The sequence below is a fragment of the Dendropsophus ebraccatus genome, chromosome 5 (genome assembly GCF_027789765.1).
Source record: "Dendropsophus ebraccatus isolate aDenEbr1 chromosome 5, aDenEbr1.pat, whole genome shotgun sequence".
NCBI lineage: Eukaryota > Metazoa > Chordata > Amphibia > Anura > Hylidae > Dendropsophus > Dendropsophus ebraccatus.
Window position 1 is genome coordinate 3,752,868 of NC_091458.1, and position 21,182 is coordinate 3,774,049.

General features: G+C 49.2%; 2 protein-coding genes across 6 annotated transcripts in view; one reads left to right on the top strand and one right to left on the bottom strand.

The window, feature by feature from the left end:
* Window positions 1-1,353: 1,353 nt before the first annotated feature.
* On the bottom strand, window positions 1,354-16,290 carry CNGA4 (cyclic nucleotide gated channel subunit alpha 4). Of its 3 annotated transcripts, XM_069969305.1 has the most exons (6): window positions 13,882-16,290; window positions 11,430-11,861; window positions 11,095-11,202; window positions 7,132-7,238; window positions 4,336-5,331; window positions 1,354-2,112 (listed from the first exon to the last, which is right to left on the bottom strand). In XM_069969305.1, exons 2-6 carry the CDS (start codon window positions 11,528-11,530, stop codon window positions 1,718-1,720), a joined length of 1,707 nt encoding a protein of 568 aa, XP_069825406.1. In that variant the 5' UTR covers window positions 11,531-11,861; window positions 13,882-16,290; the 3' UTR covers window positions 1,354-1,717. The 3 variants fall into 3 exon arrangements, with proteins under 3 accessions (XP_069825406.1, XP_069825407.1, XP_069825409.1); XM_069969306.1 differs by lacking the exon at window positions 11,430-11,861; XM_069969308.1 differs by lacking the exons at window positions 11,430-11,861; window positions 13,882-16,290 and having other exon boundaries at window positions 7,132-7,300; window positions 11,095-11,164.
* Window positions 16,291-16,377: 87 nt separating this feature from the next.
* The window catches only part of FHIP1B (FHF complex subunit HOOK interacting protein 1B), a 19,611-nt gene continuing 14,806 nt past the window's right edge, over window positions 16,378-21,182 (top strand). For all 3 annotated transcript variants that reach the window (XM_069969309.1, XM_069969310.1, XM_069969311.1), the window contains exon 1: window positions 16,378-16,462. The gene's annotated coding sequence lies outside the window, so the exon portion shown is untranslated. The remainder of the gene's footprint in view (window positions 16,463-21,182) is intronic.

The following is a 21,182-nucleotide window of genomic DNA, read 5'->3' on the forward strand; positions in this document are numbered from 1 at the left end:
ATATACTGATCACTGATCTCTCTGCTTCTCAGCACTATATACAGACATGGCCGCACATCTATATACTGATCACTGATCTCTGCTTCTCAGCACTATATACAGACATGGCCGCACATCCATATACTGATCACTGATCTCTCTGCTTTTTAGCACTATATACAGACATGGCCGCACATCCATATACTGATCACTGATCTCTGCTTCTCACTATATACAGACATGGCCGCACATCCATATACTGATCACTGATCTCTCTGCTTCTCAGCACTATATACAGACATGGCCGCACATCCATATACTGATCACTGATCTCTGCTTCTCAGCACTATATACAGACATGGCCGCACATCCATATACTGATCACTGATCTCTCTGCTTCTCAGCACTATATACAGACATGGCCGCACATCTATATACTGATCACTGATCTCTGCTTCTCAGCACTATATACAGACATGGCCGCACATCCATATACTGATCACTGATCCTTCTGCTTCTCACTATATACAGACATGGCTGCACATCCATATACTGATCACTGATCTCTCTGCTTCTCACTATATACAGACATGGCCGCACATCCATATACTGATCACTGATCTCTCTGCTTCTCACTATATACAGACATGGCCGCACATCCATATACTGATCACTGATCTCTCTGCTTCTCAGCACTATATACAGACATGGCCGCACATCCATATACTGATCACTGATCTCTCTGCTTCTTAGCACTATATACAGACATGGCCGCACATCCATATACTGATCACTGATCTCTCTGCTTCTCATCACTATATACAGACATGGCCGCACATCCATATACTGATCACTGATCTCTGCTTCTCAGCACTATATACAGACATGGCCGCACATCCATATACTGATCACTGATCTCTGCTTCTCATTATATACAGACATGGCCGCACATCCATATACTGATCACTGATCCCTCTGCTTCTCACTATATACAGACATGGCCGCACATCCATATACTGATCACTGATCTCTCTGCTTCTCACTATATACAGACATGGCCGCACATCCATATACTGATCACTGATCTCTCTGCTTCTCACTATATACAGACATGGCTGCACATCCATATACTGATCACTGATCTCTCTGCTTCTCAGCACTATATACAGACATGGATTTCTGGGATGAAATAGTAAAAAATGTCAAGATCTTCAGAGTTTCCCAAGTGGTAAATCTGATTTGATACTATGCGGACCAATACAGGTACAGCCATACCAAACAGAAACAGTATATACAGTATATATACTGAGATAGTACTTACAAGTAATTACCAGCCAGGGTTTGTTTTTTTGTTTTTTAGTTTTTACTGTTTTTTTTTATTATTATAATCCATGTTTTATTTGACAAGCGGTGACCAAAAATCTGAAAAAAATATTCTGTTAATGTAATTTTTTTCCTCCATTAACCACTTAGATGGTGCATTCATTATTGACCATGATGGAATCTAGGGGGTCAAGCGGCCAGGAACAGAGCTCCCGCACCCGCCAGCACACATCCATATACATCAGCCTTCGGGATGGAGGTAAACAAGCACCATGTTACCCAAGGACCTTATTCTCATGTAAAGTTTTTATTTTGCTGGTGGGCTCATCTTCTACCATTCTGAGGACCCTGCCCAGAGCTTAGAGACCGCCACATGTTCCTCCATTATGTTGTACAGATGTTAGCAAAGAGCTAGTCATGGCTGTCCATCTTTGGCCCCCTGTGCAGACTCCTCGTCCTCCCACAGACTTATCTCCCACTCCAAGCGTTTAATCCTCTGACACATCTTGACGGCGCTGGACTCGAGCTCAGCCAGGAGCCGGGCCAGCTTGGTCTGCAGAGAGTCCAGGTTCACCTCCAGCCTCCTCAGCTTGTTGTCCATCTCTTGCTGCTTAGCCACCAGCTGAGCGGCCAGATTCTCATCGAGTTTATTCATCTTGAGTAGAATTTCTCGACCCTTCTCCTCCAGCATAGCCTTGGCATCAGGATATTCGGTGAGGGCGTCCTTTAGGTCTTCCTTGGAGAGGCAGAACAGATCTGAGTAGCCAATGCTTTTGATGTTTGCAGTTCTGCGGTTCCCAGATGTGTTACCTGCAAAGAGTAAGAGAATATACTAGAACATTACTACTATAATACAGCCTCCTAATGGACTATACTACTATAATACTGCTCCTATATACATGAATATACTGCTATAATACTCCCCCCCATATACAGGAATATAACTACTATAATACTGCTATTATATACAGTAATATACTACTATAATACTGCTCCTATATACAGGGATATAACTACTATAATACTGCTCCTATATACAGGAATATAACTACTATAATACTGCTCCTATATACAGGGATATAACTACTATAATACTGCTCCTATATACAGGAATATAACTGCTATAATACTGCTCCTATATACAGGAATATAACTACTATAATACTGCTCCTATATACAAGAATATACTACTATAATACTGCTCCTATATACAGGAATATACTACTATAATACTGCTCCTATATACAGGGATATAACTACTATAATACTGCTCCTATATACAGGAATATAACTACTATAATACTGCCCCCTATATACAGGAATATAACTACTATAATACTGCTCCTATATACAGGGATATAACTACTATAATACTGCTCCTATATACAGGGATATAACTACTATAATACTGCTCCTATATACAGGGATATAACTACTATAATACTGCTCCTATATACAGGAATATAACTACTATAATACTGCCCCCTATATACAGGAATATAACTACTATAATACTGCTCCTATATACAGGGATATAACTACTATAATACTGCTCCTATATACAGGGATATAACTACTATAATACTACTCCTATATACAAGGATATAACTACTATAATACTGCTCTTATATACAGGAATATACTACTATAATACTGCTCCTATACACAGGAATATAACTACTATAATACTGCTCCTATATACAGGGATATAACTACTATAATACTGCTCCTATATACAGGGATATAACTACTATAATACTGCCCCCTATAAACAGGAATATAACTACTATAATACTGCTCCTATATACAGGAATATACTACTATAATACTGCTCCTATATACAGGAATATAACTACTATAATACTGCTCCTATATACAGGGATATAACTACTATAATACTGCTCCTATATACAAGAATATAACTACTATAATACTGCTCCTATATACAGGAATATACTACTATAATACTGCCCCCTATATACAGGAATATAACTACTATAATACTGCTCCTATATACAGGAATATAACTACTATAATACTGCTCCCTATATACAGGAATATAACTACTATAATACTGCCCCTATATACAGGAATATAACTACTATAATACTGCTCCCTATATACAGGAATATAACTACTATAATACTGCTCCTATATACAGGAATATAACTACTATAATACTGCCTCCTATATACAGGGATATAACTACTATAATACTGCTCCTATATACAAGAATATAACTACTGTAATACTGCTCCTATATACAGGAATATAACTACTATAATACTGCTCCTATATACAGGAATATACTACTATAATACTGCTCCTATATACAGGGATATAACTACTATAATACTACTCCTATATACAGGAATATAACTACTATAATACTGCTCCTTATATACAGGAATATAACTACTATAATACTGCTCCTATATACAGGAATATAACTACTATAATACTGCTCCTATATACAGGGATATAACTACTATAATACTGCTCCTATATACAGGAATATAACTACTATAATACTGCCCCTATATACAGGAATATAACTACTATAATACTGCTCCTATATACAGGAATATAACTACTATAATACTGCTCCTATATACAGGAATATACTACTATAATACTGCTCCTATATACAGGAATATACTACTATAATACTGCTCCTATATACAGGGATATAACTATATATATAATACCGCTCCTATATACAGGAATATACTACTATAATACTGCTCCCTATATACAGGCATATAACTATATATATAATACCGCTCCTATATACAGAAATATAACTACTATAATACCGCTCCTATATACAGCAATATACTACTATAATACTGCTCCTATATACAGGGATATACTACTATTATACCGCTCCTATATACAGGAATATAACTACTATTATACTGCTCCTATATACAGCAATATACTACTATAATACTGCCTCCTATATACAGGGATATAACTATATATATAATACCGCCTCCTATACAGAACACAGAGCTATAACCTGTATCTGACCTTTTATATTGAGGATACTGATCTCCCCGAAGTACATGCCTGCCCCGAGGACAGCGAACTGTGTGACGCCATCGTCGGCCACCACGGCCAGCTTCCCCTCCTTGATGATGTACATCTCTCGGCCTATGTCTCCCTTCTTGCAGACGTACTCGCCGGGGCTGTAGACCTGAGGCTTGAGCTTGAGCACCAGCTCCTCCAGGAGACCCTTCTCGCAGTGCTGGAAGATCTGGACCTTGCTGAGGGTGGTCATGTGGACGCTGACGGCCACCTCCACCCGCAGCTTCTCGGGCAGGTTCTCCAGGATCTGGTTCTCGTTGGTCAGCTTCTTATTGATCTGCAGGTGCTGGTGCCAGGCGATCACCTTCTTTTTCACGCTCCGGTTCACCTTGTACATCTTCATGTACAGCTTCACCTGGTCGTAGTTGGGGTAGAAGGACTTGTCGGCGCTGTTGACATTGGAGACCACTGAGCTGATGCTCCCCATAATGGTGGCAAATCCCAGGACGGCGATGAGAAAGTCCACCACCATGAAGAGGTACTCCTCCTCCTGCATGGGGGAGGGGATGTCCCCCACCGTGGTCAGGATCAGGGTGGAGAAGTAGAAGCTGTACAGGTACTGACGCCCCAAGCGGCCAAAGTCGGGGTCTGAGATGTTGGGGTACACCCACTCGTCCTTCCCAAACCCTACATAACTGGAGAGGGCAAAGTAGATGCAGCTGTTCCAGTGAATGACCACGAAGATGTAGGCCATCAGCTTACAGATCCGGAAGACGTTGGGGTACGGGATCCGCGTCTCCGTCCGGTCAAAGGACTCGAAGAGACGATGGAAGCGGAGGAAGCGATTGACTCGGACGGCCGGAGTGTGGATGCCCAATCTGAAGTACAGGAAGTCTGTGGGGAGAATGGACAACAGATCCCAGCGGAACCTGGAGGAGCGCACATAGTGACCGGCGATCAGACCCCGATCAGTAACCAGGATTCCTTCCTGCAAGAAACCTGCCGGGAGATTACAGATTCATCACGGGATGTGACCCCGTATATCATCACTCACATCATATCACGCCTTATATACTACTCAACTCCTCCAGAGCTGCACTCACTATTCTGCTGTTACATCCTGTCTCATCCTCCAGAGCTGCGCTCACTATTCTGCTGTTACATCCTGTCTCATCCTCCAGAGCTGCGCTCACTATTCTGCTGTTACATCCTGTCTCATCCTCCAGAGCTGCACTCACTATTCTGTTGTTACATCATGTCTCATCCACCAGAGCTGCACTCACTATTCTGTTGTTATATCATGTCTCATCCTCCAGAGCTGCACTCACTATTCTGCTCTTACATCCTGTCTTATCCTCCAGAGCGGCACTCACTATTCTGCTGTTACATCATCTCTCATCCTCCAGAGCTGCACTCACTATTCTGCTGTTACATCATGTCTCATCCTCCAGAGCTGCACTCACTATTCTGCTGTTACATCCTGTCTCATCCTCCAGAGCTGCACTCACTATTCTGCTGTTACATCATGTCTCATCCTCCAGAGCTGCACTCACTATTCTGCTGTTACATCATGTCTCATCCTCCAGAGCTGCACTCACTATTCTGCTCTTACATCATGTCTCATCCTCCAGAGCTGCACTCACTATTCTGCTGTTACATCATGTCTCATCCTCCAGAGCTGCACTCACTATTCTGCTGTTACATCATGTCTCATCCTCCAGACCGGCACTCACTATTCTGCTGTTACATCATCTCATCCTCCAGAGCTGCACTCACTATTCTGCTGTTACATCCTGTCTCATCCTCCAGAGCTGCGCTCACTATACTGCTGTTACATCCTGTCTCATCCTCCAGAGCTGCGCTCACTATTCTGCTGTTACATCCTGTCTCATCCTCCAGAGCTGCACTCACTATTCTGCTGTTACATCCTGTCTCATCCTCCAGAGCTGCACTCACTATTCTGCTGTTACATCCTGTCTCATCCTCCAGAGCTGCGCTCACTATACTGCTGTTACATCCTGTCTCATCCTCCAGAGCTGCGCTCACTATTCTGCTGTTACATCCTGTCTCATCCTCCAGAGCTGCGCTCACTATTCTGCTGTTACATCCTGTCTCATCCTCCAGAGCTGCGCTCACTATTCTGCTGTTACATCCTGTCTCATCCTCCAGAGCTGCACTCACTATTCTGTTGTTACATCATGTCTCATCCACCAGAGCTGCACTCACTATTCTGTTGTTATATCATGTCTCATCCTCCAGAGCTGCACTCACTATTCTGCTCTTACATCCTGTCTTATCCTCCAGAGCGGCACTCACTATTCTGCTGTTACATCATGTCTCATCCTCCAGAGCTGCACTCACTATTCTGCTGTTACATCATGTCTCATCCTCCAGAGCTGCACTCACTATTCTGCTGTTACATCCTGTCTCATCCTCCAGAGCTGCACTCACTATTCTGCTGTTACATCATGTCTCATCCTCCAGAGCTGCACTCACTATTCTGCTGTTACATCATGTCTCATCCTCCAGAGCTGCACTCACTATTCTGCTCTTACATCATGTCTCATCCTCCAGAGCTGCACTCACTATTCTGCTGTTACATCATGTCTCATCCTCCAGAGCTGCACTCACTATTCTGCTGTTACATCATGTCTCATCCTCCAGACCGGCACTCACTATTCTGCTGTTACATCATCTCATCCTCCAGAGCTGCACTCACTATTCTGCTGTTACATCATGTCGCTACATTCACAATTCTGCTCTTACATCATGTCTTACCCATAATGCAACATGACGCACCTGTATGGAAGTTGGCCACTATGTCCATGATGTAGAGGATGTCACACAGGTAATCCAGACACAACCAGACTGGGAGGTACTCGTACTGCATCTCAGTGAAGCAGGACCTGGAGAGAGATGGAGCGCTCACTCATCCTGCTGGGGGGACATGGAGCGCTCACTCATCCTGCTGGGGAGAGATGGAGCGCTCACTCATCCTGCTGGGGAGACATGGAGCGCTCACTCATCCTGCTGGGGAGAGATGGAGCGCTCACTCATCCTGCTGGGGGGACATGGAGTGCTCACTCATCCTGCTGGGGGGACATCGAGCGCTCACTCATCCTGCTGGGGAGACATCGAGCGCTCACTCATCCTGCTGGGGAGATGTGGAGCGCTCAGTCATCCTGCTGGGGAGATGTGGAGCGCTCAGTCATCCTGCTGGGGAGAGATGGAGTGCTCACTCATCCTGCTGGGGAAAGATGGAGCGCTCACTAATGTTGCTGGGGAAAGATGGAGCGCTCACTCATCTTGCTGGGGTGACATGGAGTGCTCACTCATCCTGCTGGGAAGTTCCTCTGGCCCCTCCCTCCTCAGGTGTCCCTTGCCCCTCTCTCCTCAAGTGTCTATGGCTCCTCCCTCCTCATGTGTTCATGGCCCCTCCCTCCTCAGTTGTCTATGGCTTCTCCCTCCTCATGTGTTCATGGCCCCTCCCTCCTCAGGTGTCCATGGCCCCTCCCTCCTCAGTTGTCTATGGCTCCTCCCTCCTCAGGTGTCTATGGCTTCTCCCTCCTCAGGTGTCTATGGCTCCTCTCTCCTCAGGTGTCCATGGCCCCTCCCTCCTCAGTTGTCTATGGCTCCTCCCTCCTCAGGTGTCTATGGCTCCTCTCTCCCCAGGTGTCCATGGCTCCTCCCTCCTCAGGTGTCTATGGCTCCTCCGTCCTCAGGTGTCTATGGCTCCTCCCTCCTCATGTATATGGCTCCTCCCTCCTGAGGTGTCTATGGCTCTTCCCTTCCCAGGTTCCCCTGGACCCTCCATCCTCAGGTGTCTCTGGCACCTCCCACATCAGATGTTTCTGGCCCCTCCTATATTATATGAATATGGCTCCTCCTCCCTCAGGTGTTTGTGGCTCTTCCCTCCTCAGGTGTTTGTTGTCCTCCCCCCCTCAGGTGTCTATGGCTCCTCCCTCCTAAGTTGTTTGTGGCCCCTCCATTCTCAAGTGTTTGTGTACCCTCCCTCCTCAGGTGTCTATGGCTCCTCCCTCCTCAGGTGTCTATGGCTCCTCCCTCCTAAGCTGTTTGTGGCCCCTCCATTCTCAAGTGTTTGTGTACCCTCCCTCCTCAGGTGTCTATGGCTCCTCCCTCCTCAGGTGTCTATGGCTCCTCCCTCCTCAGGTGTCTATGGCTCCTCCCTCCTAAGGTGTCTGTGGCTCGTCCCTTCTCAGTTGTTTGTGGCTCCTCCCTCCTAAGGTGTCTATGGCTCCTTCCTATTCAGGTGTCTATGGCTCCTCCCTCCCTCCTCAGGTGTCTATGGCTCCTCTCTCCCTCCTCAGGTACTATGGCTCCTCCCTCCTCAGGTGTCTCTGGCTCCTTCCTTCTCAGGTGTTTGTGGCCCCTCCCTCCTCAGGTGTTTGTGGCTCCTCCCTCCTCAGGTGTCTCTGGCTCCATGCTTCTCAGGTGTTTGTGGCCCCTCCCTCTTCAGGTGTTTGTGGCTCTTCCCTCCTCAGGTGTCTATGGCTCCTCTCTCCCTCCTCAGGTGTCTATGGCTCCTCCCTCCTCAGGTGTCTATGGCTCCTCCCTCCTCAGGTATATGTGGCTCCTCCCTCCTAAGGTGTCTATGGCTTGTCCCTTCTCAGGTGTTTGTGGCCCCTCCCTCCTCAGGTGTTTGTTGTCCTCCCCTCCTCAGGTGTATGTGGCCCCTCCCTCCTCAGGTGTATGTGGCTCTTCCCCCCTCAGGTGTCTACGGCTCCTTCCTCCTAAGGTGTCTATGGCCTGTCCCTTCTCAGGTGTTTGTGGCCCCTCCTTCCTCAGGTGTCTATGGCTCCTCCCTCCTCAGGTGTATGTCGCTCTTCCCTCCTCAGGTGTGTGTGGCCCCTCCTTCCTCAGGTGTTTGTGGCCCCTCCCTCCTCAGGTGTTTGTTGTCCTCCCCTCCTCAGGTGTTTGTTGTCCTCCCCTCCTCAGGTGTTTGTTGTCCTCCCCTCCTCAGGTGTTTGTGGCTCCTTCCTCCTAAGGTGTCTCTGGCTTGTCCCTCCTCAGGTGTTTGTGGCCCCTCCTTCCTCAGGTGTATGTGGCTCTTCCCTCCTCAGGTGTTTGTGGCTCCTCCCTCCTCAGGTGTCTATGGCTCCTCCCTCCTCAGGTGTCTACGGCTCCTTCCTCCTAAGGTGTTTATGGCTCCTCCCTCCTCAGGTGTCTAAGGCTCCTTCCTCAGGTGTATGTGGCTCTTCCCTCCTCAGGTGTTTGTGGCTCCTTCCTCCTAAGGTGTCTATGGCTTGTCCCTCCTCAGGTGTTTGTGGCCCCTCCCTCCTCAGGTGTTTGTTGTCCTCCCCTCCTCAGGTGTATGTGGCCCCTCCCTCCTCAGGTGTTTGTTGTCCTCCCCTCCTCAGGTGTATGTGGCCCCTCCCTCCTCAGGTGTTTGTTGTCCTCCCCTCCTCAGGTGTATGTGGCTCTTCCCTCCTCAGGTGTCTATGGCTTGTCCCTCCTCAGGTGTTTGTGGCCCCTCCCTCCTCAGGTGTATGTGGCTCTTCCCTCCTCAGGTGTTTGTGGCTCCTTCCTCCTAAGGTGTCTACGGCTCCTTCCTCCTAAGGTGTCTATGGCTCCTCCCTCCTCAGGTGTCTACGGCTCCTTCCTCAGGTGTATGTGGCTCTTCCCTCCTCAGGTGTTTGTGGCCCCTCCCTCCTCAGGTGTCTATGGCTCCTTCCTCCTAAGGTGTCTATGGCTTGTCCCTCCTCAGGTGTATGTGGCTCCTCCCTCCTCAGGTGTTTGTGGCTCCTTCCTCCTAAGGTGTCTATGGCTTGTCCCTCCTCAGGTGTTTGTGGCTCCTCCCTCCTCAGGTGTATGTGGCTCTTCCCTCCTCAGGTGTATGTGGCTCTTCCCTCCTCAGGTGTATGTGGCTCCTCCCTCCTCAGGTGTTTGTTGTCCTCCCCTCCTCAGGTGTCTATGGCTTGTCCCTCCTCAGGTGTATGTGGCTCTTCCCTCCTCAGGTGTATGTGGCTCTTCCCTCCTCAGGTGTATGTGGCTCTTCCCTCCTCAGGTGTTTGTGGCTCCTCCCTCCTCAGGTGTATGTGGCTCTTCCCTCCTCAGGTGTATGTGGCTCTTCCCTCCTCAGGTGTATGTGGCTCCTCCCTCCTCAGGTGTTTGTTGTCCTCCCCTCCTCAGGTGTCTATGGCTTGTCCCTCCTCAGGTGTATGTGGCTCTTCCCTCCTCAGGTGTATGTGGCTCTTCCCTCCTCAGGTGTATGTGGCTCTTCCCTCCTCAGGTGTTTGTGGCTCCTTCCTCCTAAGGTGTCTATGGCTTGTCCCTCCTCAGGTGTTTGTGGCCCCTCCCTCCTCAGGTGTCTATGGCTCCTCCCTTCTTAGGTGTCTACGGCTCCTTCCTCAGGTGTATGTGGCTCTTCCCTCCCCAGGTGTATGTGGCTCTTCCCTCCTCAGGTGTATGTGGCTCTTCCCTCCTCAGGTGTTTGTGGCTCCTTCCTCCTAAGGTGTCTATGGCTTGTCCCTCCCCAGGTGTTTGTGGCCCCTCCCTCCTCAGGTGCCCCTCTCTCCTCCTTTGTCTCCCTCTTCTGTCTGTGGGGCAGTCTGTCTTGAGCTTTGTGTCAATAAAGTTTTTTGCAGACACAAGATGGTGGCTTTGTCCTACACACTGGTTCTCAACCATATCAACCAATCATTTTCCACCTGTACTAAACAATAGCTGTGACTGGATTGGTTGCTCGGGCAACTCCCCTGCATCTATTAATGAAACTTTATTAATCGTGTGCGTCCTGAGTACCTGCAGATGATGACCACCCAGTTATAAGTGATGGGGACGATCATGATGTTGAGCCAGACGTAGTACCAGGTGCCGGCCGGGTCCAGGATCCACGCCCGCTTCTGGGTGCTGCAAGGATAAGCAGGGGTCAGCGACTACAACGCCTCTCCGCTACATTACAGCTGAGGGTTTGTTACAGTGTACGGTACCACTATCACCAGTGACACACTGTGACAAACCTTCAGCTGTAGAAGTATGAATGTTCTCAGTCAATGACAACAACACAGGAACGGGTGATGACTGTATAAAGCCACCCACATGGGCGCTGCCATGGCCGCCGCATTGGCCCCTCATACCTGGGGTTGTCGGTGTTCTCTAGGGGCTTGGTCCAGGCCTTGATCTCCTCCTTCTCCATCCTCTCGGCTCGGTGGGACATCATCTGGGTCAGGGTGTCCATGGCTGCGGCTGGGTGGGGGTCCTGCGACGTGCTGTGTCTGAGCTGCAGGCGTCGTGTCACACCCGAGGCTCAGGTGAACCTTAGTAACGGAGCCCAGGCAGCCGGGGCCCCCGGGGAGGCACGACGCACCTGAGCCCGGAAGCGAGGACCTAAAGAGCCACAACTGCAGCTAATGAGCGCCAGCTCCGCGCCACGCCTGATCATTACTGCAGTCCCCGAGCATGTCATGTGACCCCGCACCTGGCACAGCGCAGAACACAAGCCACACATCTACAAGAGGCTTCAAAGGCGTCTCCAGGATGGCCAGTGCCCACCCCGGCTCCTTCAGTCTCTGGGTGAAGGGCAGGAATTGTCAAAGGGGTACTCCGGACAGATTTGTAATTTACCTCCAGTCTTCCAGTACTTATCAGCTGCTGTATGTCCTGCAGGAAGTGGTGTATTCTCTCCAGTCTAACACAGTGCTCTCTGCTGCCACCTCTGTCCATGTCAGGAACTGTCCAGAGCAGGAGAGGTTTTCTATGGGGATTTGCTGCTGCTCTGGACAGTTCCTGACATGGACAGAGGTGGCAACAGAGAGCACTGTGTCAGACTGGAGAGAATACACCACTTCCTGTAGGACATACAGCAGCTGATAAGTACTGGAAGACTGGAGGTTTTTAAATAGAAGTAAATTACAAATATATATAATTTTCTGAGATCAGTTGATTGGAAAGAAAGAAAAAAGTGCTGGAGTACCCCTTGAAAGAGGTTGTCCACACCGGGGCAAATGCGGGACCAGTCCGCTACTAACCTGTAGTAATCCCTCTCCTGTACGGGAAGTGCTATGGGCAGCAGAATGTCACCACATCCGCCAAACCCCCTGGACCCGCTCCGAACAAGAGCTCATAACTTTCCATAAAAACCATAAAACGTTCCATCAACTACTCCCAACCTCCTGGACTACGAACTAACAGAGGAGAACAGCATGGAAGATGTAGTCATCACTAACATCCTCCAGGCTCTCCTGTCCCTTCCTCCTCCAGGCTCTCCTCTCCCTTCCTCCTCCAGGCTCTCCTCTCCCTTCCTCCTCCAGGCTCTCCTCTCCCTTCCTCTTCCAGGCTCTCCTCTCCAACCTCTTCCAGGCAGTCCTGTCCCTTCCTCTTCCAGGCTCTCCTCTCCCTTCCTCTTCCAGGCTCTCCTCTCCAACCTCTTCCAGGCTCTCCTCTCCAACCTCTTCCAGGCTCTCCTCTCCAACCTCTTCCAGGCTCTCCTGTCCCTTCCTCCTCCAGGCTCTCCTCTCCCTTCCTCCTCCAGGCTCTCCTCTCCAACCTCTTCCAGGCTCTCCTCTCCAACCTCTTCCAGGCAGTCCTGTCCCTTCCTCTTCCAGGCTCTCCTCTCCCTTCCTCTTCCAGGCTCTCCTCTCCCTTCCTCTTCCAGGCTCTCCTCTCCAACCTGTTCCAGGCTCTCCTGTCCCTTCCTCCTCCAGGCTCTCCTCTTCCTTCCTCTTACAGGCTCTCCTCACCCTTCCCCCTCCTGGCTCTCCTCTTCCAGTTTTTCCTCACCCTTCCCCCTCCTTGCTCTCCTCTTCCAGTTTTTCCTCTCCCTTCCTCCTCAAGGCTCTCCTCTCCCTTCCTCTCCCAGGCTCTCCTCTCCCTTCCTTTTCCAGGCCCTCACCTCCTCTTCCAGGCTCTCCTCACCCTTCCTCCTCCTGGCTCTCATCTTCCAGTTTTTCCTCTCCTTCCTCTTCCAGGCTCTCCTCTTACTTCCTCCTCAAGCCTCTCCTCTCCCTCGTCTTCCAGGCTCTCCTCACCCTTCCTCCTCAAGGCTCTCCTCTCCCTTCTCTTCCAGACTCTCCTCTCCCTCCCTCCTCCAGGCTCTTCTCTTGCAGGCTCTCCTCTCCGTTCCTCTTCCAGGCTCTCCTCTCCCTTCCTTTTCCAGATTCTCCTCTCCCTTCCTCTTCCAGGCTCTCCTCTCCCAGGCTCTCCTCTCCCTTCCTCTTCCAGGCTCTCCTCTCCCTTCCTCTCCCAGGCTCTCCTCTCCCTTCCTCTTCCAGGCTCTCCTCTCCCTTCCTTTTCCAGGCTCTCCTCTCCCTTCCTCCTCCAGGCTCTCCTCTTCCAGTTTCTTCTGTCCCTTCCTCCTCTTCAAGGCTCTACTCTCCCTTCCTCTTCCAGGCTCTCCACTCCCTTCCTCTTCCAGATTCTCCTCTCCCTTCCTCTTCCAGGCTCTCCTCTCCCTTCCTTTTCCAGGCTCTCCTCTCCCTTCCTCCTCCAGGCTCTCCTCTTCCAGTTTCTTCTGTCCCTTCCTCCTCTTCCAGGCTCCCCTCTCCCTTCCTCTACCAGACTCTCATTTCCCTTCCTCTACCAGGCCCTCACCTCCTCTTCCTTTCTCTTCCAGGCTCTCATTTCCCTTCTTCTTCCAGGCTCTTCTCTTCCTTCTCTTTCAGGCATTCCTCTTTCTTCTCTTCCAGGCTCTTCTCTCCCTTCTTCTTCCAGACTCTCCTTACCCCTCTTCTTCCAGGCTCTTCTCTCCCTTTTTCTTCCAGGCTCTTCTCTTCCTTCTCTTTCAGGCTTTCCTCTTTCTTCTCTTCCAGGCTCTTCTCTCCTTTCTTCTTCCAGACTCTCCTTACCCCTCTTCTTCAAGGCTCTTCTCTTCCTTCTCTTTCAGGGTTTCCTCTCTCTTCCTTCTCTTTCATGGTTTCCTCTCTCTTCTCTTTCAGGCTCTCCTCTTGTGGTTTGCCCCCAGGTGATGTAGGTACTGTTGTTTGTCAGCTGCTCCGGTGATGTTAGTGTCGTGAGGCCAGGGCTTGTCCAGCACACAGGTGTGATGTTGATACCTGCTTGTTGTATGGCTGGCTGTGTTGCCCAAATGGTCTGTAACCTGCCAGGTTGCTGAGGGTCCCTTGGGCTCTTGTCACGTGAGTCCTGAGTGGCAACTGACCCACCCGGAAGATGACAGAGTCCCATTCGTAGTATAAAAATAGAACAGCTTTACTGTAAGGCTTTTCAGTATAACAGTACACTTTTTCACAAGTAAATAAATCTTGATACACTCTTGACTGCTGAACCTTAGTGCTTGGAGGAGATGCTTGAGAGCAGTAAGAGAGGTAGTTGTAGCGGTGCCTGTAGAGTAGGAGAGAAGTTGGCCAGAGGAGCCCGAACCCAGTGTAGCTATGTACTCTGCCGGAACCTGGAGATATCTTCGTGGAACGTTACCTGTACTAGTGTATAGACTGTGTCTGACCACCTTCTGTCCTCTGGTATCGTAAAACCCGTCCCAGTAGGGTAGCACAAGCCCCAGCCATGGTTATCTGGGTGTAGCTAGGTGTCCGAAGTTTCCCAGTTACCTAGATAGGATAAGTAGGCCTTCAGTACTGGCTGCTTCTCCTTCTGTCTCCCGTCCTGGGGCTCCTCTCTCCTCCAGGCTCTTCTTCCTCCCGTCCTGGGGCTCCTCTCTCCTCCAGGCTCTTCTCTCTCTTGTACTGGGGCTCCTCTCTTCTCCAGGCTCTTCTCTCTCCCGTCCTGGGGCTCCTCTCTACTCCAGGTTCTTCTCTCTCCTGTCCTGGGGCTCCTCTCTACTCCAGGTTCTTCTCTCTCCTGTCCCGGGGCTCCTTTCTTCTCCAGGCTCTTCTCTCTCTCTTGTACCGGGGCTCCTCTCTCCTCCAGGCTCTTCTCTCATCCATCTCGGGGCTCCTCTCTCCTCCAGGCTCTTCTCTCATCCATCTCGGGGCTCCTCTCTCCTCCAGGCTCTTCTCTCTCCCATCCCGGGGCTCCTCTCTCCTCCAAGCTCTTCTCTCTCCCATCCCGGGGCTCCTCTCTCCTCCAAGCTCTTCTCTCTCCCATCTCGGGGCTCCTCTCACCTCCAGGCCCTTCTCCCTCTCATCCCAGGGCTCCTCTCACCCCCAGGCTCTTCTCTCCTCCAGGCTTTTCTCTCTCCCATCTTGGGGCTCCTCTCTCCTCCAGGCTCTTCTCTCTCCTGTCCCGGTGCTCCTCTCTCCTCCAGGCTCTTCTCTCTCCTGTCCCAGGGCTCCTCTCTCCTTCAGGCTCTTCTCTCTCTTGTCGCGGGGCTCCTCTCTCCTCCAGGCTCTTCTCTCTCCTGTCCCGGGGCTCCTCTCTCCTCCAGGCTCTTCTCTCTCTTGTCGCGGGGCTCCTCTCTCCTCCAGGCTCTTCTCTCTCCTGTCCCGGTGCTCCTCTCTCCTCCAGGCTCTTCTCTCTCTTGTCGCGGGGCTCCTCTCTTCTCCAGGCTCTTCTCTCTCCTGTCCCGGTGCTCCTCTCTCCTCCAGGCTCTTCTCTCTCCTGTCCCGGGGCTCCTTTCTCCTCCAGGCTCTTCTCTCTCCTGTCCCGGGGCTCCTCTCTCCTCCAGGCTCTTCTCTCTCTTGTCACGGGGCTCCTCTCTCCTCCAGGCTCTTCTCTCTCCTGTCACGGGGCTCCTCTCTCCTCCAGGCTCTTCTCTCTCCTGTCACGGGGCTCCTCTCTCCTCCAGGCTCTTCTCTCTCTTGTCACGGGGCTCCTCTCTCCTCCAGGCTCTTCTCTCTCTTGTCGCGGGGCTCCTCTCTTCTCCAGGCTCTTCTCTCTCCTGTCCCGGTGCTCCTCTCTCCTCCAGGCTCTTCTCGGGTGTCCTCCACCTGCCGTTATTACTATACTAGTTGCACTTCCCACAATCTGCCTCTAGATGTCAGCGTTGAGTTCCATCTTAGGGATGGTAAAGCAGTCTGAGGAGGATGCTGGGAACTGTAGTCTGGCTGTCCTTGTTGCTATGGAATAAAAAGCGGCAGCTCACTACAAGTCCCGTCACGTATCCAGGAAGAAAGCCTAAGCAGCCCAGTACTACATATCCCGGCATGCCTGGAAGAGCGCCTGCGCACTGGAGAGAGGGCGGGGCCAGAGCTCTGCACCTTCAGAGCGGAGCAAGATGGAGTCGGGGAGCTGCTGAGAGGACGGAGAGAGCGGGGGGCAGGTGAGAGCGACAGCGGGGAGACCCGGCACCGGGGGGCGACACCGGAACACAATACACACCGCACATGTACCGGGAGTGACCGGCAAGCGTCCAGAGAGACTGTCATACCGGGACTCACCTGCAGGAGACGTGATATATATATATATATATAATGGGGGGAGGGGGTCACCTGCAGGAGACGTGATATATATATAATGGGGGGAGGGGGTCACCTGCAGGAGATGTAATATATATATATATAATGGGGGGGAGGGGGTCACCTGCAGGAGATGTGATATATATATATATAATGGGGGGAGGGGGTCACCTGCAGGAGATGTGATATATATATATAATGGGGGGAGGGGGTCACCTGCAGGAGATGTGATATATATATATATATATAATGGGGGGAGGGGGTCACCTGCAGGAGATGTGATATATATATATATAATGGGGGGGAGGGGGTCACCTGCAGGAGATGTGATATATATATATATAATGGGGGGAGGGGGTCACCTGCAGGAGATGTGATATATATATATATAATGGGGGGAGGGGGTCACCTGCAGGAGATGTGATATATATATAATGGGGGGGAGGGGGTCACCTGCAGGAGATGTGATATATATATATAATGGGGGGAGGGGGTCACCTGCAGGAGACGTGATATATATATATAATGGGGGGAGGGGGTCACCTGCAGGAGACGTGATATATATATATATATAATGGGGGGGGGGTCACCTGCAGGAGACGTGATATATATATATATATAATGGGGGGAGGGGGTCACCTGCAGGAGATGTGATATATATATATAATGGGGGGAGGGGGTCACCTGCAGGAGATGTGATATATATATATATATATATAATGGGGGGGGTCACCTGCAGGAGACGTGATATATATATATAATGGGGGGAGGGGGTCACCTGCAGGAGACGTGATATATATATATATATATAATGGGGGGGTCACCTGCAGGAGACGTGATATATATATATAATGGGGGGAGGGGGTCACCTGCAGGAGACGTGATATATATATATATATATATAATGGGGGGGTCACCTGCAGGAGACGTGATATATATATATAATGGGGGGGAGGGGGTCACCTGCAGGAGATGTGATATATATATAATGGGGGGGTCACCTGCAGGAGATGTGATATATATATATATATAATGGGGGGAGGGGGTCACCTGCAGGAGATGTGATATATATATATATATATAATGGGGGGAGGGGGTCACCTGCAGGAGATGTGATATATATATAATGGGGGGGTCACCTGCAGGAGATGTGATATATATATATATATAATGGGGGGAGGGGGTCACCTGCAGGAGACGTGATATATATATATAATGGGGGGAGGGGGTCACCTGCAGGAGATGTGATATATATAATGGGGGGGGTCACCTGCAGGAGACGTGATATATATATATATATAATGGGGGGAGGGGGTCACCTGCAGGAGATGTGATATATATATATATAATGGGGGGAGGGGGTCACCTGCAGGAGATGTGATATATATATATATATAATGGGGGGGTCACCTGCAGGAGATGTGATATATATATAATGGGGGGAGGGGGTCACCTGCAGGGGATGTGATATATATATATAATGGGGGGGTCACCTGCAGGAGACGTGATATATATATATAATGGGGGGAGGGGGTCACCTGCAGGAGACGTGATATATATATATATATATATATATATATAATGGGGGGGTCACCTGCAGGAGATGTGATATATATATATATATATAATGGGGGGGTCACCTGCAGGAGATGTGATATATATATATATATATATATATATATATATATATATATATAATGGGGGGGTCACCTGCAGGAGATGTGATATATATATAATGGGGGGAGGGGGTCACCTGCAGGAGACGTGATATATATATAATGGGGGGAGGGGGTCACCTGCAGGAGATGTGATATATATATAATGGGGGGAGGGGGTCACCTGCAGGAGACGTGATATATATATAATGGGGGGGAGGGGGTCACCTGCAGGAGATGTGATATATATATAATGGGGGGAGGGGGTCACCTGCAGGAGACGTGATATATATATATATAATGGGGGGGTCACCTGCAGGAGATGTGATATATATATAATGGGGGGAGGGGGTCACCTGCAGGAGATGTGATATATATATATAATGGGGGGGTCACCTGCAGGAGACGTGATATATATATATATAATGGGGGGGTCACCTGCAGGAGATGTTATATATATATAATGGGGGGGGTCACCTGCAGGAGATGTGATATATATATAATGGGGGGAGGGGGTCACCTGCAGGAGATGTGATATATATATATAATGGGGGGAGGGGGTCACCTGCAGGAGATGTGATATATATATATATATATAATGGGGGGAGGGGGTCACCTGCAGGAGACGTGATATATATATATATATATATATAATGGGGGGAGGGGGTCACCTGCAGGAGACGTGATATATATATATATATATATATATATATATATAATGGGGGGAGGGGGTCACCTGCAGGAGACGTGATATATATATATAATGGGGGGAGGGGGTCACCTGCAGGAGACGTGATATATATATATATAATGGGGGGAGGGGGTCACCTGCAGGAGATGTGATATTTATATAATGGGGGGAGGGGGTCACCTGCAGGAGATGTGATATATATATATATATATATATATATATATATATAATGGGGGGAGGGGGTCACCTGCAGGAGATGTGATATATATATATATATAATGGGGGGGGGGGTCACCTGCAGGAGACGTGATATATATATATATAATGGGGGGAGGGGGTCACCTGCAGGAGACGTGATATATATATATAATGGGGGGAGGGGGTCACCTGCAGGAGACGTGATATATATATATATAATGGGGGGAGGGGGTCACCTGCAGGAGACGTGATATATATATATATATATAATGGGGGGAGGGGGTCACCTGCAGGAGACGTGATATATATATAATGGGGGGAGGGGGTCACCTGCAGGAGATGTGATATATATATATAATGGGGGGAGGGGGTCACCTGCAGTAGATGTGATATATATATATATATATAATGGGGCGAGGGGGTCACCTGCAGGAGATGTGATATATAATGGGGGGAGGGGGTCACCTGCAGGCGATGTGATATATATATAATGGGGGGAGGGGGGTCACCTGCAGGAGATGTGATATATATATAATGGGGGGGGGGGGTCACCTGCAGGAGATGTGATATATATATAATGGGGGAGGGGGTCACCTGCAGGAGATGTGATATATATATAATGGGGGGAGGGGGTCACCTGCAGGAGATGTGATATATATATAATGGGGGGAGGGGGTCACCTGCAGGAGATGTGATATATATATATATATAATGGGGGGAGGGGGTCACCTGCAGGAGATGTGATATATATATATATAATGGGGGGGAGGGGGTCACCTGCAGGAGATGTGATATATATATATATAATGGGGGGAGGGGGTCACCTGCAGGAGATGTGATATATATATAATGGGGGGGAGGGGGTCACCTGCAGGAGATGTGATATATATATATATATATATATATAATGGGGGGAGGGGGTCACCTGCAGGAGATGTGATATATATATAATGGGGGGGGGGGGGTCACCTGCAGGAGATGTGATATATATATATATATAATGGGGGGGGGGGGTCACCTGCAGGAGATGTGATATATATATATATAATGGGGGGAGGGGGTCACCTGCAGGAGATGTGATTATATATATGGGAGGGGGGTCACCTGCAGGAGATGTGATATATATATCTATATATAATGGGGGGGAGGGGGTCACCTGCAGGAGGACGTGATATATATATATAATGGGGGGAGGGGTCACCTGCAGGAGATGTGATATATATAATGGGGGGGGGTCACCTGCAGGAGATGTGATATATATATATATATAATGGGGGGGGGGGGGTCACCTGCAGGAGATGTGATATATATATAATGGGGGGGGGGGTCACCTGCAGGAGATGTGATATATATATATAATGGGGGGAGGGGGTCACCTGCAGGAGATGTGATATATATATAATGGGGGGAGGGGGTCACCTGCAGGAGATGTGATATATATATATATAATGGGGGGAGGGGGTCACCTGCAGGAGATGTAATATATATATATATAATGGGGGGGGAGGGGGGTCACCTGCAGGAGATGTGATATATATAGATATAATGGGGGAGGGGGTGCCCTGCAGAGAGGTGATATATATATAATGGGGGGAGGGGGGTCACCTGCAGGAGATGTGATATATATATATATATAATGGGGGAGGGGGTCACCTGCAGGAGATGTGGATATATATATATAATGGGGGGGGGGGGGGGTCACCTGCAGGAGATGTGATATATATATATATATATATATAATGGGGGGAGGGGGTCACCTGCAGGAGAGTGTGATATATAATGGGGGGGGTTTACCTGCAGGAGATGTGAGTATATATATATATATATATATAGATATAATATATATATATATAATGGTGGGAGGGGGTCACCTTCAGGAGGATGTGATATATATATATAATGGGGGGAGGGGGGTCACCTGCAGGAGATGTGATGTATATAGATGGGGGGGGGGGTGGGTCACCTGCAGAGGAATGTGATGTATATATGGGGGGGGGGGGGTCACCTGCAGGAGATGTGATGTATATAATTGGGGGGGGG